The sequence below is a fragment of the Aplidium turbinatum genome, chromosome 10 (assembly GCF_918807975.1).
Source record: "Aplidium turbinatum chromosome 10, kaAplTurb1.1, whole genome shotgun sequence".
Lineage (NCBI taxonomy): Eukaryota > Metazoa > Chordata > Ascidiacea > Aplousobranchia > Polyclinidae > Aplidium > Aplidium turbinatum.
In genome coordinates this window covers 4,581,802-4,608,687 of record NC_137481.1, presented here as the reverse complement: position 1 = coordinate 4,608,687, position 26,886 = coordinate 4,581,802, and the positions used below count along the sequence as shown (strand labels likewise).

The window sequence follows — 26,886 nt, the reverse complement described above, 5'->3', positions numbered from 1 at the left end:
TGATGTAAAATTGTTAAATGGAACTTATGTCGTTTCTTTATACGGTTTCGAGTGAATTTTAATTTTCAGAAATAAATGCTGCAAGTAGTATTCTAAATGTCGTTCAAAACTACACGTTATTCAATTCAGCGTTCTAATTTTAATAAACTTAAAAAGCTAATGTTTCCTCACAGATGCAGTCATGCCAGAGACGCCATGATAAGGAGAGGACTTCGTGATGAAATTGTCTTCACTGATAACATGATCTGCGGAGTAGGAGGCAATCCAAACTATGCTGATGCCTGCAAAGGCGACAGTGGTGGGGGCTTTGTGAGAGAGGTGAGTAGTAAAGAGTTACTTTAGTTGTCGGCTCCATTAGCTCAATTGTTACTCAACGGAATCAAAATCAAGCGGTGCTGGTTCGACTCCAGAAGTGTGCATGCGAGCAACGCATTCTAAGGACTGCTCTCCATTCAGTGACACCTAATGGATGGAATAAATCTCCAGAAAAAATATTTCAACAATCAGAAAACGGTAAGTAAGTATGTAATATCAAAGGCTTTGTCAGTTCTAGGATAAAGAATAAAACCAACCAATCAGTTTGCCGCTTGTCTGCTTTTAAGTGGTCAAATTATAGCTACCGTAGGTAACTGATTTAACGTAAGTTTTTAGGTTAGTATTCTTCAAGTTTGTTAGTTACGTAACACTTTACTGTTTTGTCCATGTTTTAGGCCTATCCTCAACGAATTGAACAGAATTTGCTGGAGAGAAAATTTTTGAAGGCTAATAATTGTTTTAGATTTGATTTTTTTTTGGTTTACTTGTTTTTGGTTCAAGTTTTCACTTAATAAACCGGAAAGAAATCTGTTTTAATTCAAAATGGAGACAGTTTTAATTCACTTCTGCTGCAACTCAACTATACAAAAACCGAAACAACATTCTACTCTAGCCCATTTGTCATAACAGTATCGGCGAAATAAACTCTATCTTAAATGAAATCGAGATTTAACAAAAAAGGATTGTTTTTTTTATCTTGATACAAAAATTTATTTTAGTTGAAAAATCTCAATACAAAAAAGAGTTGCTGGGTACAAATTGGCATCGTGAGTTGGGGTTGGGGATGCGGTCAAAAGTACACAGTCAACGGAAAGAGGGTGCCCTTTCCCGGATTTTACACCAATGTTCTGCCGTTTACTAATTGGATTAAACATCGAATCAACCAAGGTATGCAAGATTATATGTGAAGAAAATTAAAAAAACATTGAAACACCTGAAAATTGTCTGCTGCAAATGCTTCCTGAATAAACATCTAATTGTTTATATTGTTTACATATTGAAGACTGGTCAGGACTTAATTACAAAACTGCAGTAGAAAAATCTCACAACAGAGAAACCAACCCTCGACGAGAGCAAGGAACTTAATGATGATGATGATGCTTACATAAAGACATGGCAATATCAAGCAACGTTGGTTCAGTGGATGAGAGCTACCTTTAAATGACGTCACTCAAGCGCATACCCTAAGAATCGAACCATCGTTGCTTGATCTTGCCGTTTGTTTGATGGCGAAGTTTTTGTTTATCAAGATAAGTTATTGGAGTGTAGCCTACAAAAGCCTTTGTAGTTGCAAAACGACAACAGTAGGAGTAGTACTTGTCTACCAAGTTGTTCCTGATACAACTTTCCCATTCAATCGGTCCACCTTTATTGAAATTGTCTTAATCTGATCTTTAATCTACACCTTTTGTATTTTTCCTTTTTTGTGCGACCACTGGTTCAAGTGGTCAAGCCTATCTTGGTTCAGAAGTGATAGTCAGCTTCTTTACAAAAATGTTGTAATAATAACCTGCTACATAACCTGCTATATCTGGTCGACCCTATTATACAATTCTGAAACTTGGACAATGTCACAAAAAATGGAGAAACGGATCGATGCCTTCGAGCTCTGGACATACAGGCAAATGTTAAAAATTTCATGGAAACAAAAGATCACTATAACGATGAAGTACTCTCCAAATTCAATTCAAGCAAAATGCTCTTACAAACAGTCAAAAGAAGAAAATTGAAATATTTCGGACACACAATAAGGCAAAATTCATTACAAAGATCATTAATAGAAGGGAAGATAAACGGTAAAAGAAGTAAAGGCAGACCAAGAATGATTTGGACAACAAACATCACAAAATGGACAAAATTAACTTATGAATGTGCAGTACGCACAGCTCATGGTCGAGAACAATGGCGCATTGTATCCAACCCTCCATACGAGGAAGGAACAAAATGATGATGATGACATAACCGAGTAGTGAAAGCCCTGGTTCGACGTCCGATAGTGCGCCAGTTCAACACTGCTCAAGAGCATGCGGCTGTGTCTTTGGCAGGACACTTAAAGACATGCTGTCGATTGCGGAGTGGCATCCTTTCGACCATAGCCCTTGAATTCTCTCATTATTATGAATGCTGTTCAGGAGAGAAATGTCTACAACCGTTTGTAAGGTTACGGCTTGCTGAACTGAAACATAAATGTTTCCGTTTGCCTCAGATACGCCACCATGCGTAAGAGATTTATCGCTTGTTGAACCGGGAAGGAAATGCAAGAAGGAATGCAGTGTCGATGCTGACTGCAAAGGAGCTAAGAAGAAATGCAGATGTGACGACGCGTGTGGAATGTCCTGCTACAATCCAGGTTAATTATTTTTCATTATCTATTTATATTTACAAATGTGCAGCTTTATAAAGTGTATCAATAGGTTCACTTCCATCCTCAACGTTAAACACTATTAGGAAATGACATTAAATGTAACACAATTACAGTATTCTAAAAATCAAATTTAATGATATTTTTAAGTTGCCTCATAGTTTTTAACAATAATGCAAATGTTGGTAGAGCGAAAAAATGTACTGTATCTGGAACACTGACGTAGTCTTTAAGTATTTATTGCTGATTGTAAAAGATTTGGAAAAACGTTTTACCAAGTCTGGGTTACATCAATAAGTATCTGATTTGCACTTGCTCAATCTTGATATGCGCTTGCTCAATTTTAGTTCCCTATATGTTTTATTAATCACCACAATTACTTTGTGTGATATATTGTTAAGCATAGGTGTTTTTTCTGCTTGTAAATAATTTTGTTTCAACTGTGGTATTACTTTTAATTGAACAACTGGTTCTGTATGTAAGTTATGTGTAGCAACCGTTTTGTATCTTACACATTTCAATCAACTAACCTTGTAATTTTAGTCGCTACTTGCAAACCTCTTCCACCATTCCTGCACGGAAGCACTGAGATTGAGGGCGGAGCCATCTATGGGAGCACAATCACCTACACTTGTGATGAAGGATTTGTCCGTCACGGTTCTGCAGTTCGGAGATGCAGATCCGATCGTTATTGGTCTGGGGAACAACCAGAATGCAGAGGTTCAGAGTTCAAAACGTTACATATGTTGAAAACTTAGTTTGTCATTAATTGAAACTGAGTGGATTGAGCTAATTAGTCAAGTTGACTGGAAGGCTAAACAACAATTTTTTTCTTCCTTCCTCCTAGCAATCGAGCATGTCATTGACGCATCTTGACCATGCACAGTCATTATGTGTCATTGGTAGGCTTATAATCAACTTCTTTTCGAAATTTGAGTAGATGTTTTCACAACTAAAGCATGCAAACGACGATTTTGTACCCGACTATGAGCAACCTATCCAAGCCAAGTGAAAATGACATCATTTATACTTCAAGGCAGTTGCGGATCCAAAGAAGGGGTAGTGATTAGGGCGATCACCCCCCATCTAAAACGCACAAAAACACTTTTATTAAGGGTGTATTTACAAGGTCGGATTAATGTAGATATACACATCATTGAAATCGCCCCTCCTACCAAAGGCTACTCGCTGGATCAACCTCTGTTTTACGGTGCAATTATTGGTATTTTTATTGCTAGGCTTTTATTTTGCAGCACTGCAATGCCGTTCCCCTCCTCCTCCTCGCTTTGGAAGATTGTTTCCCGAATCCTCCAGAATCCCTGTTGGTGAAGGCATCACATTCCGCTGCAACGATGGCTACGCTATGACTGGTCAGGAGGAGGATCAACTGAGGTCAACTTGTTTGCCGGATGGCACGTGGACACAGGGCACTCCAGAGTGCATAGGTGAGACAAAAAAGTATTTATTGTTACGCTGGGATAATGTACAAATGAAAAATAGATCGATTAGACATCACGCAGTTTTTTTTTGTTATGTCCAGGCTTACACCTGGTGGTTGAAGATTTAGATTAAGTGAACGGGAAGGCAAAGAAGCCAATCTTCGTGTTCACCTTCAGGCATGCCTTTCGCCCTTTCAATTGCCGTTCCAGAACTCTCATCACTCGGCTATGCAGCCGACACTATGCAGCTATCACGCAGTCAATGCCATCATACTTTTATGCGACCACGAATTAAAAAAAAAGAAAATTATTTTTGAAAAATTGTTTTTCTGAAATTTTTAGAATTGTAAACCGCACTAGACTTTAAGGTATTGAAATATTCACATATATTATCGCAGTAGGGGTAGGCCACGGATTTTGTAAATTCAAATTAAGAAACTTTTCATTTCAAGAGTTTTGTTTAAGAATTCGATGTAGGATGATGCACGTTGCTTTTCTGATAAATTTTCTCCCATTAAAGCTACATTGTAAACCTACTGGTATTCTATAAATACATCATTGTATCATTTATTTGTAGAGGTACGATGTGATGTTCAAGATCCCCCAGAGTTTGGAAGAGTATCAACTAAGTTGGACAGTATTGCGTACGGCCGTCCCATCGTATATTCCTGTGATGACAGACATAAACTGGTGGGTAGGCCGGCTGGTTTCATTTCCGTTGTATGCCGTCGGGATGGAAGCTGGTCTGCAGATATACCGCGCTGTGTAGGTACGGTACCTTGTGTTGTAGCATTGTCGCAATTAGACTTGGAAAACATTAAATTGACGACTGGCGTTTTGTCTCTCGAAATAATAAACTACACATTACAAATATAACCAACTTATTGCTCATTTTATATTTTTGAAATAAGGATAGACTTATAATTTTAAAATTTAAAGTTATTTGTGTGTCTAGCTTGTGTTGGGGGAAGTCTAGTTATTTGGAATAAACTGTAAATTGTTTCCTTTCCATTTCGAAGCCCCCTTTATGTCATTTCAAAGACGGTCTTGTGGCGGCTCTTATGCCATAACATTCTATTTAAACAAAACATACCGATTGATTGGCGGTGGGATGGCGCAGCGGATAAGGCGTTCGCTTTCCAATCATGCAATCCTGGTTCAACACCCGGCTTCAGCTGGTTGTTGAAAAACACCGTTCACCTCTACCCAGGGTGTAATAAATTGGGTGGGAAAATTTGCTGAAGGAAAGGCGGCCGAGATAAAGGAGCTGGCTACCCTACTCTCGTTAGTGCCAATGGCTTAGTGTGATAACCTTTCCCCGATGCATGGATTCAAGTACCTATGGGACTCACCCATTGATTCGTTTCAAATAAAATACTCGGCGAGGTTTTAGAATAACTTACTTAGTACTTTAGTTAACGTTGTTGGTTTTTTTATTCACTGCTTTGCATTGATATTTTTGTTAGAAATTGAATGCATCGTTCCCATCGCCCCAAGATTTGGCTCAGTGTCATCTTCTGAAGCCTCTCTTCCACTGGATTCTGCGATCACCTTCAGATGCAATCCCAGGTACAGACTGGTTGGGTTTGAAAATAGGGAGGTGTCTGCTACCTGTCTTCGAGATGGAACTTGGAGTGTGGCTGTTCCCGAGTGCAATGGTAAGTAGCCTATATAATGGAACACTCTATTTGGTTGTTGTGGTGAAAACGAACTACAATAATTTGCTCAACTTAAATTTCATTAACTAAAGCGCAGTTAGATCGCAAACTAAATTCAAAAAAAGTAAAGTAAAAATTAGACAAAAGCTGACAACAACCTAAACCAAACCTAAGCCAATGTGGTGGTAAACAATGAACAGGACGTTAAGTTTACTGATGGAGCTTGGACCAACTACACATTGGTCATAATCTTTTCATGATAAACTGTCATATCAAAGATTGACTTACATTTTAATTTTGTTTAAATTTATAGTTGTAACTTACTAACTTATATAGTAGAAGCACTCCATAATGTCGACTTTCTTAAAATAAATGTTTTCTCAAGCTGCTCTTTTTGATAAAGAAGGTTAGTTTTTGTTATCTTGTTTCAACTTGCGTGTTGCTTCTCACCCACTAGTGTTTCCAAGAATCTAAAGGTTATCTTTTCATTTCGGTCTCGAATTATTCGAAAGGCGTTTCTGTTAAGGGGCTAGAGATTTTTAGAGTTTTTTTTAAGGTCTCAGGTTTTTGATTTGTGCTGGGTCAACCTTAACTGTAAACAGCAATGCTTCCCCATTACTTTGACTAGTTTGCTCTACCCACCTGCAGCAATGTTGAATATTATCTTTTGTTTCTATTGCAGTCATCACTTGTGAGGTCCCAGACGACTTACCAGAGTTCTTGGTCGTTTCAACCAATCGACGAAGACTGGAGCAGGACGAATCCTTCATATATACTTGCGCGGGTGAAGCAAGAATGCAAGGTCGCCCTACTGGTCAGTTGAGGGTCACTTGTCAAGACGACGGCGCGTGGTCGGTAGCGGTGCCCCACTGCGTAGGTACGAATGTGTTTTGTTGTTGATTTAAGCAATAAAGCTTCACTTGAAACTGGCTTGTAAATAGCAGAAGTAAACAATTTTGCTGCTTTTGTTAACACAGTTGCAAACATTTATTTTAAAAACTTGTAGATTCCTTTTTTGTCTTTTACTTCAGTTTCTGTTAAATGAAATAATATTGACAAGTAGGCCTAATAAGAAATAAATTACTTTTAGAAATCTTCAAACTACTCTCTGTACATTCAGTTTTCTAATGCATTATTGTTTCTTTTTTTTTGTGACGCAGAATAAATGCATAACATATCAAAAACTTCTCTCTGTTTGTCAGATCTCGAGCAAGTTTTTTTTGCTTTATGGAATGTGTATCATAGTATGTAGAGTTTACTGAGTTGTTTATCACGTGTTAGGGTCCCATAATCACTGATGTTTTTTTAGAAATAACTTGTCTTGTTCCCGACCCACCGGAATTCGGAAGAGTTTCTCGAAGAGGGTCCTTGAGAGTGGGTGAGGAGATCATTTATACTTGTCTGGCCAACTACAAGATGGTTGGAATTCCCCAAGGCCAAGTCTCATCCGCATGTCGAAGAGATGGCGTGTGGACTGCTGGTGTACCTCAATGCGTAGGTAAAAAGCCTTTGTAGTTACAATCAAAACATTATGATTGATCAGTTGTCGATAAAACATCTTATGTGTGTGCTTATCATCAGAACGAACCTGCATTGCTCCTGCTCCCCCAAGATTCGGGTCAGTATCACGGAATGGATTGGTTCCAGTGAACCAGCAGGTTACATACCGATGTGATGATGGCTACACCATGGTTAACCAACCAAGTGGATTTCACGCAACCACTTGCCTCCTAGATGGCACATGGTCGGTTCCTCCACCCACCTGTGAAAGTATGAGCCTGCTAAACCTGCATGTGTTTATAGCATAGCCCACTCTTAAACTACACGGTAGATCAATACAATATTTGTTTTCAAGATGTTCATGACTAACTAGATCAGTGGTTGTAACTTTTACAAGCATGCCAAACCCCCGCGACATTTCCCAAGTTTACTTCAAACCTCAATAAAACTGTAACAAACAACTTGCATTTATTTTTTAATGCAAAATTATAACTACGATACCAGACAACTAAGAACAAAAAAGTTTATTTAAGCGACACCTTGGTTTTTACAATGTAGCCTATACCCTGATTGATCTGTCGATACCTGGTCCAGAAATCTCTGTATCGAAATGTCAAAATGTAGCCTACTCAACTACTAGCATTCTTCATCTGAACTTGGTTGAAATAAGTTGCATTTGTAGACCACAGAGAGGCTTCCTATTAAATCTGTAGCTTTGTATAGCCCCTTTGTCAGTTCAATGTAAAGTGTCAATTGCAAACAAACGGTTAGACTTTTAGTGTTAAAGTTTGGTCAAATGCTTGTTAACGTTTTACATTTTAAAACACTTTTGTTGAACCCTTTCGAACCCCAACGGCTCGATCAAATCCAGGTTAAGAAATACTGAACTAAATAATAGTTAGTAGACAAGAAGTTCTTGATGCACTCGAGAGCACCAGCAGGTATTGCAATCCTTTGCTTGTTGCAAAGTTGTTGTGGGCACTTGACCATTAAGGTATATAGAATCTATTAACTCTTCTCCCCATATTGCTGATGCGTCTGACTCAACAGATTATTGAAAAGCAGCTGGCTAGGGTCTCACATGCCAAGTCCTACCAAGACAAAAGGTGACACTTATGATGATTTTTCTCGGATATTCAAATGTTCTCGTTTATGCAGTTGCTTTTCGTAAGTAATTTTTAGACTTGTAAATACAATCATTTGCTAGTTAACGCTTAAATTTTGCAGTTGCAGAAAACGAAGCCTCGCAATGTGAAATACCAGGAGTTTCTGCTTCTGCCCAACAGAAAACCGTCCCCACAGGTGCAAGAATAACATATACCTGCCCCGACCAGTTTGAGATGGTAGGAGTCCCTGCTGGACAAGTCGTTTCTTCTTGCAGAGGTGATGGAACTTGGAGTGGAACAGTTCCAGTATGTCGAGGTATCAAACATGTCATTTGAAAACAATAACTTTATAAGTTTTGTTTTAAACATTTGAATTAAGTTGAACGAAACAATAATCATTTTATTTTGCCCTCATTGCGACTACACACTGCGATCACAGATGCGATACAACAGGAAGCAGGGAAGGGACATATTAGTCTTCGAGTTAGTCGCCTCCGGAACTCTTGTGTTATTGGTTAATTAGTCACTGTTTTAACAGCTGCTTGCAGTTTAAATTCCTTATGAAATCCTTTTGACAAAATAAATTAATAAAGGAATGAATGCTAATGGTTGTATAGCCGACTTTAATTAAAAGTAAAGCTTTAAAGTTTAGATTGATCTGTGGTCAGTAGCGTAGCCAGGAATTAACTAAAAAATCAACTTTGAAATTAAGTTTGAAATAACTTTCAAATTAACTTTGAAACCTTAACATTTTGAAAAATTACTTTGAATTTGTGCATTCTGAGAGCATTTCAACAAAAATGTGGGTATAAATATTCCTGTAAAATGGTGCTGTCCGGTAGCATAGCAAAAGAATAAGATCATGCTTTCTTGGGCATTTTTTGGTAATAGAGCTAAGTCTCTATGTTTTCTTCTTGCTAATTCCTGGCTGAGATATTTGAATGTTTGGTATTGGCAAAACTCACTCTTTTAATGCAGTTTCATATAAAATTAGGCGAACTTTGTTTTAGAGACATCAAGACTGAAAGCATCATTCTCAATATCGTGACGTCACACACGTGCCAAAGGGGGGTTGTAACCCCCAAACCCCCACCCTCTTGGCTACGCCACTGTTTGTGGTGGTGCTTAGATATTTGTTCTCTAATTATTGTGATTTTGCATCACGCTGTCTGGGTGATCAAAGCATGTTAGGCAACAAGATGTTGTAGATTTTTTTCCAAAGCACTGTGCCGCGTCCTGTGGTTTTCTTATGTGTTTTTTATGTCTTATTACTGTTGTGAAACCTGGAGGCCTTTCATCCCCTGCAGTTTTTCTTTTGGACATTGTGTCGTTTATTAGAATTTTGAAACGCTGGCTTGGAATTCAAGTGTTTGTGCAATTCTTCAAGTAATTCATGAGTAAACCTGTTATGGTTCAGCAAAATGAAGATGTTATTATGTTTACTGTTTAGGACTCGGGTGTACCAGAGACCGAAACAGATGCGCGTTTCCATTTGTGTACAAGGGACATTACTATACGTCATGTACTACTGTGGACCAAGCAAGTAGTATTCAGTGGTGTTCAAAGACACCATCTGTCACTAAGTACTACGGAGCATGCGTGCAATGCACTGTTCGTTCAATTTATAAAATTTCTGGTGTTGTCGGCAATAACCCAGCATGTAAGCACAAGAATTAATGCAAATAATATTATTTAAGAATATTTTAATATTTTAAAGTCAGAATAAGGGATAGCTCAGTGTAAAACCTGTGCATCTGGGTTCGATACTTTGATAAGCTAAAGGCGGATGTACTTTTGCATCTCCATCATCTAAAATCCCTAGTTTTTATAAGGCTACCTGAAACTCTCAGCTTTGTAAAGCGATGAGAGCAGCAAACATCTGTGATGGACACCGCGCTTTACTGTCATAAACATTTGGTTTTGCAAATCAAAAAAAGGTGGGTTCAAGCGTTTAAAGTTTTTAAAAATATACAGTTTATAAAATTAAGTTTGCTCTAACTCCTAGAATAAAGATTCCACAAACAACTGGTTATGTCAAGGCCCCAATCGAGCGATAATAGAAGTTGTCACGTACTCGAGTTTCACTCTTGTTTGGGATCATCAGTGGTGCATATCCATTTGTTTTGAGCGGGAATCGAACTTCCAACTTGAAGGAAATTTTTGGACGTCCTTGACTTGAGTGGGAATCGAACTTTTGTCGAGACTGTACTATGGTGTCCACAATGCCATTCTTAATCACTCGATCACGTCTCATAAACGATTAAAATGAAGTGGACGACATAAACAATTATGTCGATGTTCTCCACTTCTCGCCGTTGCACTGAGTGAAACCTTCAGCAAGACTTTTGCGACCCAGTTTCGACAACGATAAAACCCAGAAGTGCTTATTGGAAATGTTCGTTGTTGTAAACTTCTCTTGCCTACTTAATATTACTTGTAGCAACATTTGCGCCTACCGTGATAAACACAATGCATTGCAAATTACAAATGCAACACAGCAAACGATTTTAAAGCAGCCAAAGAGAGATGTAGTCAGCGCGTAAACCATTCTTACGTGTTTTGGCATGTCATAAAGCATCTTGACGAGACACAGTCGGGTGCTCTCGCAGAGCGGTGTCGCACCGCGGTCCTTTGCAGCGCCATGCAAGCGCTTTCATCACTTGGCCAAGACAATATATGTTTTAATTTTTTTTTCAGCTCAATGCATCAGTTCATTGACGGCTACCTCTGCACCAGCTATCCTTTCGTCACCAAACTTTCCCAACAACTATGATAACAATTTGAATTGTCATTGGGTCATTAGATCTGGCTCACCGAATCAGCAAGTAGAAGTAGTTGTCAATTCTCACATAAGCGAAAGATGCTGTGATCCCCTCCGGGCAAGTAGTCTATAACTCTATATGATAGTTCATTTTTAGTATTCTATATATCATTTTATGTGTGGGAAGTATAGTCTATATTAGAGCTGTGTAAAAACTGAAACAAAAATACTAGGCTACTGGAGTTTATCGTTGGCTATGTTTCACTAACTTAGACCAGGGGTGGGGAACCTGCGGCCCGCGGGCCGAATGTGGCCCGCGTGACTGTTCCATGTGGCCCGCGTCAAAATTTCTTTACCCAAAATATATTGAAACAACAGCTCAAAAAAGAGTAAGCTCTGCATTCTCGGTATATTGCGAATGGCCGTCGATGAAGAAATAAAACGAAACGAAGTCGATCAGTTCATGAATAACACTGGGGAACAATTTTGAAAACATTTTTTGTTGACTTTGATTTTACACTTGATTTAGGCTAATTCCGGTGTTCTGATTTCAAAAATGGCGCCAGTTTTCTTCTATCACGTCAAGTTTTTGCTCTACAGCATACACCCAAAATATGCAATTTTTCACGAGTTTAGCCGTATTGCTTTTCCATACGTAATAGGAATGCACAAGCTAATCATATAGTAAGTTATATACAAGAAGGGTCAACTGAATTATTAAGCAAAACAGGCACAGGCATCGATTTAGGTCGATGCTATTTCCCCCACTTTTGGTAGGAGGATGCAATCATCCAACGATGCAGTCATCAATTTTGAAGTTAGTTGCTTTCCACTTTCAATCATGTATGTACTAGTACTACATGTTTGTTTGTTAGAATACTATCTTGTCTGCGACTGTGTCTGCTGTTTCTCGTCCTCAGTGTCTAAATAACCCGGATTCATTTTGTTATATTTGCGGCAGTTTTACTATTCCTAGCCAAAGAAAAGACTTTAGTGCATTTGTCAAATAAGCCTACTTTGCACCTTTTAAAATAAAACTTGATGATCAAGATAAGTCTTGGGCACGCCACAAGGTATGCAAGCAGTGTATCGAGAGTTTGCGGATGTAGACCAAGGGAACACGAGACAAATTGCCATTCGGTATACCCATAGTTTGGCGAGAGCCTAAAAATCATTACACAGACTGTTACTTTTGCTTGGTGCAAACTTCAGGGTATAAAAAGAAAAAAAAACGTAAAATTGAGTACCCAAGTCTTCCATCAGCTATAGCCTACCTCCAGTGCCTCATTCAGCTGAAATCCCAGTTCCAGTTTTCGTTCAAACACCTATGCTCGAAGATTTGGATCATGATGAATGTTTTAGTGATGACAAGCCTAATGATGAAGATTTTGCAATTGAAGATGATTCAGAACGTGTAGTATTCCATCAACATGAGTTGAATGATTTGGCACGAGATTTGGGACTAGGAAAAAAAGCTTCGGAACTCTTAGCATCCAGACTAAATGAAAAAAATTTACTTGGGAAAGGAGCGAAGGTATCACTTTCGATCGAAAGAAAGTGCGTTTTTACCGTACTTTCGAAGTGATAGTAGCTTTGTGGCCGAGATCTGACCTTAAACCTGGTGATCCTAATATTCTAAATGAGCCACTTGTTGACAGAGAGAAAATTATTTTCCCACCTCTGCATATAAAGCTCGGCCTGACAAAGCAATTCGTTAAAGCATGGTCAACCGAAAGTAGCTGTTTCAATTACCTCGTTTTGGCTTTTCCTGGCCTGTCAATACAAAAAATGAAGGCTGGTGTAGCCTATTTAATTGTCCACAAATTTGGAAACTCATCAAAGATGAACATTTCAGTGGTTCAATGTCAGAATTGGAAGAAAATGCGTGGTTATCATTTAAAAACTTTGTCAAGGGATTTCTTGGGAATACTCGGGCAGAGAATTATATCTAAATTGTTCAGAAGCTATTCGAAAGCTACAAAGAACTCGGCTGCAACATGAGCATCAAGATGCATTTTTTGCATAGCCGTCTTGCTAATTTCCCGGAAAACCTTGGTGCGGTCAGCGATGAGCAAGGAGAAAGATTCCACAAAGATTTGAAGGTGATGGTAGAAAGATATCAGGGAAGATTGGATTTAGATATGCTGGCTGACTATTGCTGGAGTAATAAGCGAGACTGTTCATAGCTTGAACATTACAGGAAAAGCTACAAGTGTAAATTTTTGCCTTAAAACTCGCACTTTATTTGTCCTGCAGAAGCAATATCCGTTTTAAGGAACAGAATATAGCTGTATGAATGTTTATTTGAAAACCATGGAGTTACTTTCGGTTGCTTGCAGTTCTTAAAACGTTTTATACAATAAACGCAGATCTCTTAAATGTTGTACTTTTCTGGGTTATGAGACAAAGTGGTGGGTGCCTAGCTCAAAAACTTGACGTGATAGAGAAAAACCGATGTCATTTCAGGTCAGCGCCCAAAAGTTAGTCAAAAACAATTGTAAGATCAAAGTCAACAAAAATTGTGTTCCCTTGTGTAATCAGGGAAACCATGTCGTTGAACTCACTGATAGCCAGTGGTTGTGTGACCTAACGTTTATGGTTGACATTAGCGAGCACCTCTCCGAGCTCAACGTCAAGTTGCAGGGACCGAATCAGCTTTTGAACTCCTTGTTTGGAAAAGTGAAATCATTTGAAGCTAAACTACATCTGTGGAAAGTACAACTTGAAAACAATAAGATGTTCCTAATAATGATGTTCCTAATAACTTCCAACATGAAATAGTAGATCTCCAGAATGACGGTACGTTGAAAGCGATGTACCAAAACATTCCACTGCTCAACTTTTATCAAAGCTGCATAAATGCTGGTGATTTTCCAGTCATGCGGAAACATGCTTTGAAATATGTGTCTCTGTTTGGAAGCACCTACCGTTGCGAATCAGTTTTTGTCTGTAAATAAAATTTCGAAATTTTTAATGGCCCGCTTGTGTTATTTCTCATTTTATGTGGCCCGCAATACTGAAAAGGTTCCCCACCCCTGAACTTAGACCGAGGCAAGAGGCCAATCTAAATAATCGGTGATATTAATGTCTTTACTATAGCATATGCTCAATTGCTCATGTTCTTAGGCAACTGTATGTTAAAGCTTGATTTACAAATTTATTCTGCAGATCAATGACGGAACATTATCATTTTCTCCTGGCTTGTTTGTTATCAGAGGACATTTCACCGGAAGACTTAAGGCCATTTCTACTTTTGGGGCAATCTATATAGGTTTCCGTACAGACGAGACGGTTGCTTACAGAGGATTTCAACTCACCTACCGCGCATGTCAGTTGACCTTCTGTGTTTAGAAAAAAAAACTTGTTTACAAGTAACACGACAACCTTTTGAGTTCCTACATTTAAGTAGCCTACACTGATTGTAGGCTATCGAAGTTAAATATTTAAGGGCAACACATTTGCTATAGGCTTGTAACACAGCCAAACGTTTTGTTTGATAATTGTCTGATTTATGATCAGGGCCGTTGGGGATAATTTGCGCACGGTACTAATGAGATTTCCGGTCTCTAAATTAAGTCTCTGTAGAAAAACGAATTTTATCCAAGGAATACGTGGTGGTTTTTCAAGTTACCGGGTCTCTTTAAAAAGTTACGAGCCCCTTGAAAGGTTTAAGAGCACCTTGGAAAGGTTACGAGCCCCTTGGAAAGGTTACGAGCCCTTTGGAAAGGTTACGAACCCCTTGGAAAGGTTATGAGCCCTTTGGAAAGGTTACGGGCCCCTTGGAAAGGTTACGAGCCCCTAACATCATCCCGGGCCCTGCTTCAAAAGTATCTCCTGGACTCCTTGTCAACGCTGCTGTTTTGTGATTGCGATTCCTATTTGTTTCTTATTTTTTTTTATTTCTGCTAGATAACTACGTTGACTGTGGTGGAGAGCTGAGGGCCACTACAGTTCCCCAGACCATCTCTTCTCCTAATTATCCTGCCAACTACCCTGACGGTGTCTATTGTAAGTGGGTCATTACAGCCCCACCAGGAAGACAAGTGAGATTAAAAATGTCATCAATGGTGACTGAACGATGCTGCGACGGCATAATGGTGATTATCTTCTATGTAGTTTTGGCTCTTATAAGATTATAATCTGTGTGGTATTCATTGTAAAGAAACATTTTATATCAAAGCTGAATCACAAAAAGTGGGCTTTCTTACTTTGTTTTTTGGTAGCCTACTTTGTTAAATTCAAAGTGTGTGATTAAGACGTGTTGCAACAGAACGTTTTTGTTACCGCTACCTGAAAACTTAAATTTGCGGTTCATGATAACAGCTCTATTTCAAAGACTAAGCTATACTTTCATGGAGGTTGTTGAGTAGGTTACTTACTCTTATTCCTTCAGCAACTACTCCCACCCAATTTATTACACCCTGGGTAGAGGTGAGCGGTGTTTTTCAACAACCAGCTTAAGCCGGGAGTCGAACAAGGACTGCATGTTTGAAAAGTGAACGCCTTATCCGCTGCGCCATCCGCCATTTATCATTACAAAGCTCTTTAATGTAAAAGTGCTTTATGGTTTGGTGTAAAAGTCCTAGTGTATGCGCTGACGCTGACGCCGCCAATTTTTTTACAAGTTGCGTTGACGCATACGGCGTATGTTTTTTCGAACGTTTGCGTTTACGCTGACGGCGTCAATATTTTTTGTATGCGCGTACATCACTGGCTGCTTGTATAACATCACTTTGTTTGAAGGTCATTAACGGCGTAACAGACGATTCGAGTTTGTTCTTCCACGCCAGAGGAAACATCACCGCGTCTGAACCCGCGATCTCCACTGGTGGAAAGATCCTGGTTCAATTCCACTCTGATGAAGCAACAAACGCAAAGGGATTCACTGGAACTTACCAAAGCAGTGAGAGCAACTTTCTTTTTTGTGTTAAACTCTTTTACAATCTAATTGCTTTTCTACGCCGTGTTCCAACTTGCATTAGCCGTTGGAGTATTTTTTTTTCTTAGTTTCACTTTGGTTCAGTGTCTTCAGTCTAGTGGTGAATAACGATAATAATAATGTTGTATTTTCTGTCGCTTTAAAATTGCAAAGGTGGCTTAATAGCCTATTTGTAAATGACTTCAATTTTGTAGCATATTTTTTGTGCGTACGTTACTATAAGAAGCAAGGACGAACATCATAACTATACCATTGTTGTTCCCTTGCTTGTGTTATAGGCAAATTGTTCATAAACAGCTGTTCGTAAAACAATTGTTCGTAAACAGTTGTTGGTGAAATAAAATCCGTAAAACAATTCTTCGTAAAGAATTTCTTCGTATACCGGTACATCAAATCTCAATTGCATGCACGAAGAAATGCTTTGGGAAGAATTGTTTTACAAAGAATTAATTTTACGAAGAATTGCTTACGAAGAATTGTTTTACGAAGAACTGTTTACGAAGAAAACGTCGGACACCCCTTGCTTGTGTTAGGTCATAATTTGATGCCAGGTCGGGTCATACCAAAGACTTTCAAAATGGTACCGATTGTACTCTTTCTAGAATGACTCATAAGTTGCAATGCTAATGTAATTGCAGTTACATCGCTAGTGGGATGCAAAATACATAAACGTTCAGTGCAAAAAAAGTCTTAGTTTTTGTAGCTCTCAGCCTTTAAAAGTTGTCTTTTACATCGTATGTAATCTAACGATGTTTACGAAAATTTTACTGGCTTGTTTGGGGAGCAACAACAAGTAGCCTAAATCATATCATTATTATTTCAATCCTATAGTGCTGAAAAACATATGTATTTTGACGATGTTATCAACTGTTTAACTTTGCAAAAGCTCAAATCATGTTTAAATTTTGCAGTTCCCAACCCCGCAATCCCTGCAACACCTTCACCTAATCCAGGTATTTGAGTGTTACTGAATATTTTTTGAATGTGGTTGAATTTGAATGTCAGTTTGCTTGTATAGTAGCACGACTCAGTGCATTCAGGGTTAAAAGTACCGGTATCGGCAATGAATGATCAGAGATGGAAACACCACCAGATGAAACAATCTCTGAAGATTTCACCCAGAGAAGTTCACCACCGCCATCTGCCTAGTAAAACCACACAAGTCTTCAGGTCGAGATAAGATCTGCCCTGAGCTTGTGCTCCATGCTAGCCCTGCCCTCAAGTCCTGGTTACGTAGAATTCTCTCTTCCTGCTTGCACCACTTCACCACAGTCCCAAAAACCTAGAGACGAGCTTTAGTAGTTGGAATCCCTAAGCCTCACAAGCCACCAAAAGACCCTCGAAGCTATCGTCCAATATCTCTCTTTTGTGTTTTTCAATATATATCTTTGCCCGTGTCAACCCAATCATCAACCCGCTTCTTTCTAAGGAGCAAGCTGGGCTCCGGCGCGAAAAATCCACAGAGGATCAGGTCACACTCTATTGACTGAAGACATCGAGGATTGCTTTGAGCATGGCCAGCTAAAGATACGGCCTGATTTGTCACATTTTGCAGAAATTTCCAGGTTTTTCTAACTTTGGGAGAACGTTTAAATAAATTTTTCTAAAAATTAGATTTTTACGCTTTTTTTACTCTTTTCCCCAGATGACACAATAGGTTTTAACATCCTCACATGTTGAAAAACAAAGAAAATTTGATTTCGAAGATTTTAGTCAGACTGTTAACTTTTCAATAACAGTCTGATTTAGCGTTTTTAAAGTTACTTTTTCTCATTTGCTACTGCTTCCCTAAGGCAACAAAAAAGTTTTATGTCATTAGGAAACCGCAAAAAGTAAAAACGTCTCAAAAAATGTCAGTCAAGCACTAGCAGTAGCTGTAATCAAAATCTGCAAAATGCGACAAATCAGGCCGCAACTCCAGGTGGCCATGCTTTGAGGCAAAAAACCGGCGCTATCTTTTTAGATCTTACAGATGCCTACGACACGGTATGGTACCGCGGCCTTCCTGCAAGCTGCTTCGCCTGCTTCCAGACCGACACATGGTTCATATGATCATAGAACTTGTCAGGAATCGAAGCTTCACCCTCACCACCGCCAACTCATTGCGAAGCGGACTGAGACACCTGGAAAATGGCGTCCCACAGGAACCAGTCCTGGATCCACTTCTCTTTAACATCTACACCCACAACCTGCCAAGCACGGTCTCCACAAAATACGTATACGCGGATGACCTGGCAATTCTCAACTCCACAAAGTCGTGGGAAGATCTAGAAGACACTTTAAGCCAGGACATAAAAACTCTCTCAGCTCATCTCCAGAAATGGCGACTGAAACTCAGCGAAACCAAAACTGTGGCAGCAGCTTTTTATCTACATCTGAATGTCCAAAACATTAAAAAATCTCTGTTCTTCTGGCCCGAACCAAAATATCTCGGGGTGACATTACAGATCGCTTACGTATCGCCACCATTTGGTGTCACGGAGCAAGAAACTGTCATCGTGGGCTGCGCTACTCAAGCGCTTGGCAGGCCTCAACTGGGGAGTGAGAGCTGACACTTTGCGTATAGCAGCCCTGGCCTTTGTTTATTCCTCAGCAGAGTACTGTGCACCTGCTTGGTGCCGCAGTGCCCATTGCCACAACATCGACACTGCCATCAACAGCGCCCTGCGCCACAGTGACCGAATGGCTGCGTCCCACACCATTAGACAATCTTCCAATCCTTGCTGGCATTCAATCTGCTGAGCTTCGTCGCAAAGAATTCACACTGTCTCTCGGTCGACGGGTATTGGACCCCAAACATCTTTTTCACTCCGAGATCTCTGCTCCTACAAGCGAAACACCCGTCGACTGAAATCAAGACACCTATTCGTACCAGCCACTCAACTTCTGCTCAACAAAGCGATGGACAAAACATACCTTCGGCAATTGGAAAGACCATAATTGGAACTCTTAGTGGAAGTCCAACACCACCAGACTCTACTCGTTAATATCCGACGCTGATACCCGTCCCACCGGCCCGACATTACCAAGACAGGCGTAGGTGCGCCTCAACCGTCTCCGTACGGGCTTTTCCGCTCAACCATGCACCAATGGGGAATTGATTCTTTCTTTTCTTGTGAATGTGGTGCTGAGGAACAGATCGCAGACCAGATCATCAACGATTGCACCATCATTAATCCACCTAATGCAGTGAAAGGTCTGTGTTTCGATGATGAAACTAAAGACTGGCTGCTCTCTAATAGCCCTCCAGCACAGTCCGGAAATATCGTAAATCTGGGGTGGTAAAATGATAGATCCTTGCTTTCAGATGCTCACACGACGACAGCGAGAGATGAGCATTAGTTAGAACTTTTAATATATGCTTCAAAACTATATTATTTTAGAATTGGAGCATTTCTTTGAAGTCCAGACATTTTTCTACTTGCAGTATAGGCTAATATTGTTCTTTTTTTTACGACCTTATAATTACGTATTCTTAGTTGCGTAGCACAGCTTTTACAAAATCGAAGAGAATAACGTGTTGAAATAACAAATAATATTTGCCCATTGTAACAATCACAACAATGTCAATAGGTAGATTGTACCACAGTTACGAAAATTTTAAGAGCCGAATATAATTTTAAAAATATGGGTATGTTAGAAAGTGTATCGATGGCACCTTCTTAAAGGCCAAAAAAAAATAAAAAAATAAATAAAGGCCACATAGCCTGAGTGGTGAGAGCCCATAGCTTGAGTGGTGAGCGCGGCTGCATAGCCGAGTGGTGAGAGCCCTGGAACGGCAATCGAAAGGGCGCTGGTTCGACACCGCTCAAGAGCATGAGACTGTGTCTTTGGCAGGACACTTAAAGGCATGCCTGAAGCTGGACACAAAGATTGGCTTCCTTGCCTTTCCGTCCACTTAATCTAAATCTTCAGCCACAAGGTGTAAGTCTGGATACGACAAACGAAAACAAGCAAAGGCCACATAGACAAAAGCTTTTATCTTTTAAATTACATAAAATTTTGGTCTTATTCTAATGTGTTTGTTCGCAAAGTTTGCGGAGGACGTCGCACCGCTCCCAGAGTGGGATACGAGAGCATCAGCATGCGGTCCGGTACAAGAGTAGGAAGAGGTCGTTTCACATGCATTTGGACAATATACGCCCCACCTGGACAGCAGGTCCGAGTGTGGTTTGGTTATGCTTCCTTCAAAAATATTTGGTGCAAGGTAAGATGTATGAGTTATATGGAAGTATTTCATTCATCAATGTTTTGAGATTTCGCGTTTATTGCAGTTACATGGCTACTCGTGCGTTGGTTAAAGGATGTGTGTTGTCTGGGGTAAGCAATGTATGCATATAGTGAAATATAAAAACGCCACACGGAGGTATATATCTCCGTGGCCATACCCAGTGTACCTATTGCACTAAGGAGGCTAGAAGGCCGAAACGGTGTGCCACGGTCTGCACTTATACTGTGAAATATGTATGTCGCATGTATACTATCAATTTAGTAATAACCAATAATACTAATTTTAAATACTAATGCGGCACCTAGTAAATGGAATGATTCCTCGGCAACTACATTTCAACTACAATCGGAAACTTCACTCTGCCAATCTCGGTAATCGACCCTACGTCAGCGGTTCAAAGCCTCTACAAGTATGCGAAATTACCAAGAATAATCTATCAGAGGCTTTGTCAGTCGGTGGATAAAGATTGAAAATCAACCAACCAACAAAGAAAAATAAATGTGGCAAAAAAGCATGAAGTTGTTAACAAGCAATTAAAGCAATAACAACAAAAGCCCGAGACTGAGCGGATTAGAGGTTAAGAATTGAAACAGCCACTTCGAAAGGGATAACTTATATATCAATCGGCCTGATTCCCTAGAAAGTTCATGGTCAATGAACATCCAAGTGACACGGATGACCCAATGTATGACGATTCTCGGCATACCAAAAACCTTTCCAAAGACCACGCCGGGTGAAAGACAACAGTTGCCACAGGAAAATCGAAAGGGATAAGCTTGTTAACAGAAATGATGAGAAGCTTTTTTATGTTTTACCATTGATATGATTACTATTATTTCCAACGCTTTAAAAATTTGTTCTTTTGGTTTTTGTGCTGATTTATCAAGAGCCGGCCAAACGACCGATTGTGACGCGGAAGCGTTTTACACAGTAGAAGAAATTGTTGCTAGAGCACCACATCATGTGTCCATTCAAACCTTAATTATCACCTGCAGTTTGAAAATGCCAAATTAACGTTTTTGATGTTACTCTGATGCTGAAGCAACTGGAACTGCTTGTTTGTTGTCGTCTTGTAGTTTTATTTGCTAGCGGTTCAGTTTTATTATTATTTTTTGCCCTTAGGGTAAATAGACAGCTATACGCTACGAAATATTTGTATGCTGTCAAGCTGTAGCCTATTTAGCATGTTAAAATTAAAATTTTACTTTGCGGCAATGCCTGTTATATCAGTCACGACACTTTTCTGAAATGGAAGTTTAAAATTTTCTTATGTTTTGTAAAATGCTTGATTATTATCATCAATTTGACAGTCGGCAACAATGTGATCCGATATCTTATTGTTAGCTTTCAATAATTATCAACTAAACTTTATGACTGCCAGTTTTCACTGTTTATTGAATATCAAAGCAATTGATTTAAAAAGACTTAAAACTTTAGGTACTTGATGGAAGTACTGCCAGTTCACCAAAACTCGGTGCATTTACTAGCAACCCCACCACCTTCTTGAGCTACGTTTCCACCAATGGGGTCCTGAGGGTCGTCTTCGAAGCTGAACCAATAAGAAATGTTGAAACCTTTTACGCATTTTACGAAGTTTACGTTCCTGGAGGTAATTTTATTAAACTGTCTATTTGGCAAGATTTTTGTTCTATCAAATTCAAAGTCCGTTCATGTAAAAAGCATTTTTGAAATGCTGAAGGTCACACGTGAGTATGTGTTCTTCCTGGTGTGTTGAGTAAGGTTTTTTAAAGCCATCGTAAGATTTTCAAAGGTTGATGACTTGTTCATGTTATAAGCTTTACTTTGCGGATGTTTGCAGGCCCGAGGCAAATTTGGCCTGGTAACAATGACAATACCCGGCCTACGAAACAAGACAACTCTCAGCAAATACACCAAGCAATGCAAAAATGCATGTGCCGTTTTCTTAACTTTACGAGCTCATTGGAAAAATTCGGAGCCTCTAAATTTATTTCGGGCCTAGGTCCAAAATTACCCCATCTACTCCTCTGTCAAAGTTACTGTTTGCAGATGATGAACGAACATCTTCATGCGGTGGGAGATTCACCGCGACCAGTTCCTTACAATTTATTTCAACTCCTAATTGGCCAGGGACTTACCCAAGCAATTCCCGCTGCACATGGGTCATATATTCTGGTGGGAAAAACAAATACGTTTATTTGTACGTCCATGGAATATTGGTTGAAAATGTCAATGACAAGTTAGAGGTATGGTGGAAAATTAGCCTAATAAAATGCATTTTTACATTTAAAAACATAGAAGCGTTTAGTGATTGGCATAGATTTAGCTTTAGGCCTACTTTACCTCCAACAAACTGCAACGTTTGTATGAAAAATAAGCTCTACTTCACCAGTAAGCAACTATGGTTCATCCAAGCATGAAGATTTTTTTACTGTTAACTAATTTCCTTGGTTGCTAAAAGAAATTCTGTGTTGTCACAAAATTTTCACAACGTTTATTTTTCCTACTAAGTACACAGTGATAGCCTACAAATTACTACATCAGTCACAATCATCATCATCATCATTATTACTCATCATCATCATGAACAATCTGACTGAAAAGCAACGGAGTTTCTTTATTTGAAGTCTACACGATTTAGACCTTTCATCACACCTCAAGACTTTCCTAGCTTGCTCACAAGAAAACAACTTTTGTATTTCCACAGATTTATGATGGAAATTTAAAGAGAAGAACGTTAACACTCGGTGGAAGGTTGAACAACAGGATCACCGCAATCAGCAAAACTTCCTATCTTAGTATCTTGTTTATCTCAAACGGTAAAACAAACTACGGGGGATTCAGAGCATCATATGAATCAAAGAATGAACCTCACCCATCTGACTTGCTTTTCAATTAATTCATTTGGGCTACCCCTTAGCCTGCTGCGTAAAATCAGCTACTAGCAGTAGCCTATCATTTTAACGTTGATTATTGTATAAGATAATGTTATTTTTTGCCAGGAAATGTACAGTGCAATAAAAGATGTTTAAATGGATGAAGTGTGTTACAAGCGATACAAGAATGATTGCGAGGAACTTATACGGCTTGAAACAGATCACATGACTTATAGAATATACAGGCATGTGACAAACAATTAGAACACACACAAAAGGAACGATGAGCCACAGGCGAGTAACTGGCGGTTGAGAGATAGATTGTTACGTTTCATTCTCAAAGAGGTACGGTACTAAAGGAAAAACCTGACTTGGCGATTTTCCACGTTCTTTGTGTTTAACATGCTACCATAAAACGATTTTCAATAAAATTTTGCCCCATTGCGGTCTGACCATCATTGCGCGCGTGCTTTTGTCAGAGCTTTCAAAACCAGAATGGGCCTGAGCAGCGAAGCGTGCGACTGTTCAGTCTACGTAACAAAATACGAGCAATCAGCTGATCACGCAACAGTTGTTACTGCCGGCGATTTAACTGTAGGCTATGTATGTATAATGTACAACAAAACATCAGATTTCAACGTCAAAACATCAGACAGTTTGCTCAAAACCTCAGATCTGATGTTAAAACATCAAATGTTGTAACGCGGCTTTTGTTATTGCTGTCTTTTGTGACGTATTCTCGAGCTGTGTTTGCACTTTTTGGTCGTTTTGAAAAAAAAAGAAAATAAATGAAACATTGGACTTTGGGCCTTGCCAGCGCCATTAAAAACAATTTTTTTTCGGTAATTTTTTTGAAATGTATTCTTGAATGTTTAGTTTACACATTTTAATGCTTAATTCCCGTTTGAAAATTTCATTTAGTATGCCTTTAAGGCTTCCATGATCTTAGTCTAAAATTCAGATCTGCGTCGAAAAAAAATTCTCGATCGACCAATTTAAAATCATTTCTACTATACATTTACACTTACTCACGGGCAACTCTCAGGTCAACGAGTTTAACTACCAAAAAACAATGGTAGTGCAAGCTGAAAGGCACACCTGGCTTGACGTGAGCACCTTCGTATATTTCTTTATAAAAGGCGGCTTTCTTTCCAAGTATGGGAAGGAGCTACAAGTGGTGCCTGCCAAGAACCTGCGGCAGCACATATTCCTCGTGACATTCTCTCCCTTCGAGGATGAAACTAAGTTCTTGCTCATGGTGCAGCTGGAGCTAGACCATCAATCGCCGGTAAAGTACACCCATAAGAACGTAAATTATGTGACTAAAGTATGGCAACCCATATCACCATGCAACGTAATCACTTTATATCCGGTGCCAGGCGAGTGGTCACTAGAGTCTCAGAGTCGTCCCTCACCAGGCAACAAATCCCCTGCTCTACTTGACGGTCATCAGGCTTTCACAAGTCTGATTGCGAAGCTGCACGACCATGGGTCCCAAAAAAACAGGGCATAGAAGTGTAAGAACCTCACCACAAACGATGATGGCTTTACCATCGTGGACCGCGGGAGAAGACATAACCTCAAAACTCCCGTGCGCAGCAGCCTTTCATCAGCTGCCGAGAAGTTAGATAATCACCTTTCCAACACACTGGAGACCAAGACATCGACTCCAAAAGAGCCCTCGAACAAGCGGAGGTCGGTTTCTCAACTAGTATCGCCCATGGCGACGACTACAAAAGACCATACCCACGCCAGCTCCAAGAATACGCCGTCTCAGTTGACAAAAACCACCTGTCAACTGACTCGGAGTCCGTTTCTTCGAGAGAATCTCTGCGAGCTGGACTGCCGGGCCGCGAATTTTTTTTCCACGAACTTTTTGTTACTTCGCATAGAGTTTGTATTAATACAGTGTGAATGCAAGCATTTTTCGTTGGGGTGCTTGGTTCAGTGGTTTCATTTTTTGCCTTATGTTCGTGAGGACAGCGGTTCGACGTCCATCAAAGTCAATTTTTTTTCTTTGAATTAATTTTTGCGGCGCACAAAAACTTTTCAAAAAAGTAGGGTTAGCGTTAAGTCTTAGGGTTAGGGTTAATTCTTAATCAATTCGAAAAATCTTACTTTTAGAGTGACCAGAATCAATTTCTTTCTTCAACTGTTTTAAACTTGACTAGACTGGGTGTGTCTCCAGGCTACATTATTTTTCACGTTCAATGTTTAGATTTAAACCTGAAGGGCGAACATTGGCTGCTGACTTTGAAAACCGCGCGAAAAAAATGAATCGGTAAAAACAGTTACGCGCGCCTCGCGGTTACCAGTAATGGCTACACTTACAGAAATATGCAAATGAGACAAAAAGTTCGTAGGAAAAAAGTTCGCGCCCGGGACCTCTCCTCACCACCGAAATGTCGTCAGTTCGGTGGATGAGCTCACTCAAACGGACTCAAACGACGATCCCTTCGTCCAGACGGCCTAGTCCACCCTTTCAACTTTAATCTTCTTTTTTCTATCGTTTAGCTTGTTTGCAAGTACGGGAGAGGCCAAAATTGACAAAGACACAGCTGAACAAGCGGAGCAGCTGATAACTCTAAAAAAAGTAGACTTCGACTCTCTGAACAAAGATTCCACACCAGAATTCAATGGTCTCGGCGCACTCTTTTACCAAAAGTGCTGTCACTTCCTGAAATATGGCATTTTGGAAATGCTTACAAACTACTATTTGAAAAAAAATAGACTCCCTCCATGAGAAACGCAAAAGTGAAGCTAATCCTTAAAAAAGGTAAAGAGAGCTCAAAAACTGGAGAACGATTTCTCTGAACACAGACTACAACATTTTGAGTAAAATCCTCTCCAACAGACCCACACCCATGATCACAAGCCTGATTTGTCCAAATCAGAAATGTGGGTGGCCAAACCCCAGAATAGAGCACGTCACAAATAGTCCGGCAGCCCGTGACGTATTTGTAACATCATAAGGTACAAAAGGTTTGAGTGTTTTATCAACCTTGCCCCACTGTAGGATGTTCAGAAACCCACATCCGAGGTTTCACTGTTGGGGCATTTGGGAGCTACGGCCCGGTGAAAAACCTATTTTGGGGGTCAAAAAACATCATAAGGTACAAGAACAAAACTTACGCCAGATTTTATGCATTCACTTGTAGACTTTGGAACAAGTCGATCTGGGTGCCCCAGGTGGGGCATTCCCGAATAAGGGGCCCCCAAAGTTGGGGCAAAATACGTAAAAATAACATCATAAGGTACAAAGATGGAACTTCTTTCATCAGTTGGGGCATGTTCCACTGGGTACGAAACAACTTTTCTAATGGCCCCAAGGTGGGGCTTAACCTCATTTTGGGGGTATTACCCCTAAAATTCACAAAATTAACATCATAAGGTACATGGATGAAACCAAGTGTAGGTGATAGTACCTCACTTACGGATTTCAGAATATTAAATTTTGGTCGCCCCAGGTGGGGCATTCCCGAACAAGGAGCCCTCAAAGTTGGGGCAAAATACGTAAAAATAACATCCTAAGGTACAAAGATGGAACTTCTATCATCACTTAGGGCATGTTCCACTGAGTTCAAAACAACTTTTCTTAAGACCCCAAGGTGGGGCTTAACCTCATTTTGGGGGTGTTAACCCTAAAATTCACAAAATTAACATCATAAGGTACATGGATGAAACCAAGTGTAGGTGATAGTACCTTACTTACGGATTTCA

At 39.7% G+C, this 26,886-nt stretch overlaps 1 protein-coding gene across 1 annotated transcript in view; it reads left to right on the top strand.

Annotated features, from left to right (window-relative positions):
• LOC145778424 (uncharacterized) overlaps positions 1 to 23,300 on the top strand; it is a 31,983-nt gene extending 8,683 nt beyond the window's left edge. The window contains exons 11-31 of the mRNA XM_082589905.1: positions 174 to 318; positions 1,035 to 1,203; positions 2,522 to 2,665; positions 3,221 to 3,397; positions 3,931 to 4,122; positions 4,694 to 4,885; positions 5,583 to 5,774; positions 6,457 to 6,651; positions 7,084 to 7,272; positions 7,356 to 7,544; positions 8,502 to 8,696; positions 9,831 to 10,040; positions 11,078 to 11,259; positions 14,310 to 14,469; positions 15,051 to 15,238; positions 15,885 to 16,044; positions 16,992 to 17,033; positions 20,115 to 20,287; positions 21,749 to 21,920; positions 22,340 to 22,536; positions 22,998 to 23,300. Of these exons, the coding sequence (XP_082446031.1) occupies positions 174 to 318; positions 1,035 to 1,203; positions 2,522 to 2,665; positions 3,221 to 3,397; positions 3,931 to 4,122; positions 4,694 to 4,885; positions 5,583 to 5,774; positions 6,457 to 6,651; positions 7,084 to 7,272; positions 7,356 to 7,544; positions 8,502 to 8,696; positions 9,831 to 10,040; positions 11,078 to 11,259; positions 14,310 to 14,469; positions 15,051 to 15,238; positions 15,885 to 16,044; positions 16,992 to 17,033; positions 20,115 to 20,287; positions 21,749 to 21,920; positions 22,340 to 22,536; positions 22,998 to 23,189 (3,655 nt within the window). The 3' untranslated portion in view covers positions 23,190 to 23,300. The remainder of the gene's footprint in view (positions 1 to 173; positions 319 to 1,034; positions 1,204 to 2,521; positions 2,666 to 3,220; positions 3,398 to 3,930; positions 4,123 to 4,693; positions 4,886 to 5,582; positions 5,775 to 6,456; positions 6,652 to 7,083; positions 7,273 to 7,355; positions 7,545 to 8,501; positions 8,697 to 9,830; positions 10,041 to 11,077; positions 11,260 to 14,309; positions 14,470 to 15,050; positions 15,239 to 15,884; positions 16,045 to 16,991; positions 17,034 to 20,114; positions 20,288 to 21,748; positions 21,921 to 22,339; positions 22,537 to 22,997) is intronic.
• The last annotated feature ends 3,586 nt before the right edge of the window (positions 23,301 to 26,886 follow it).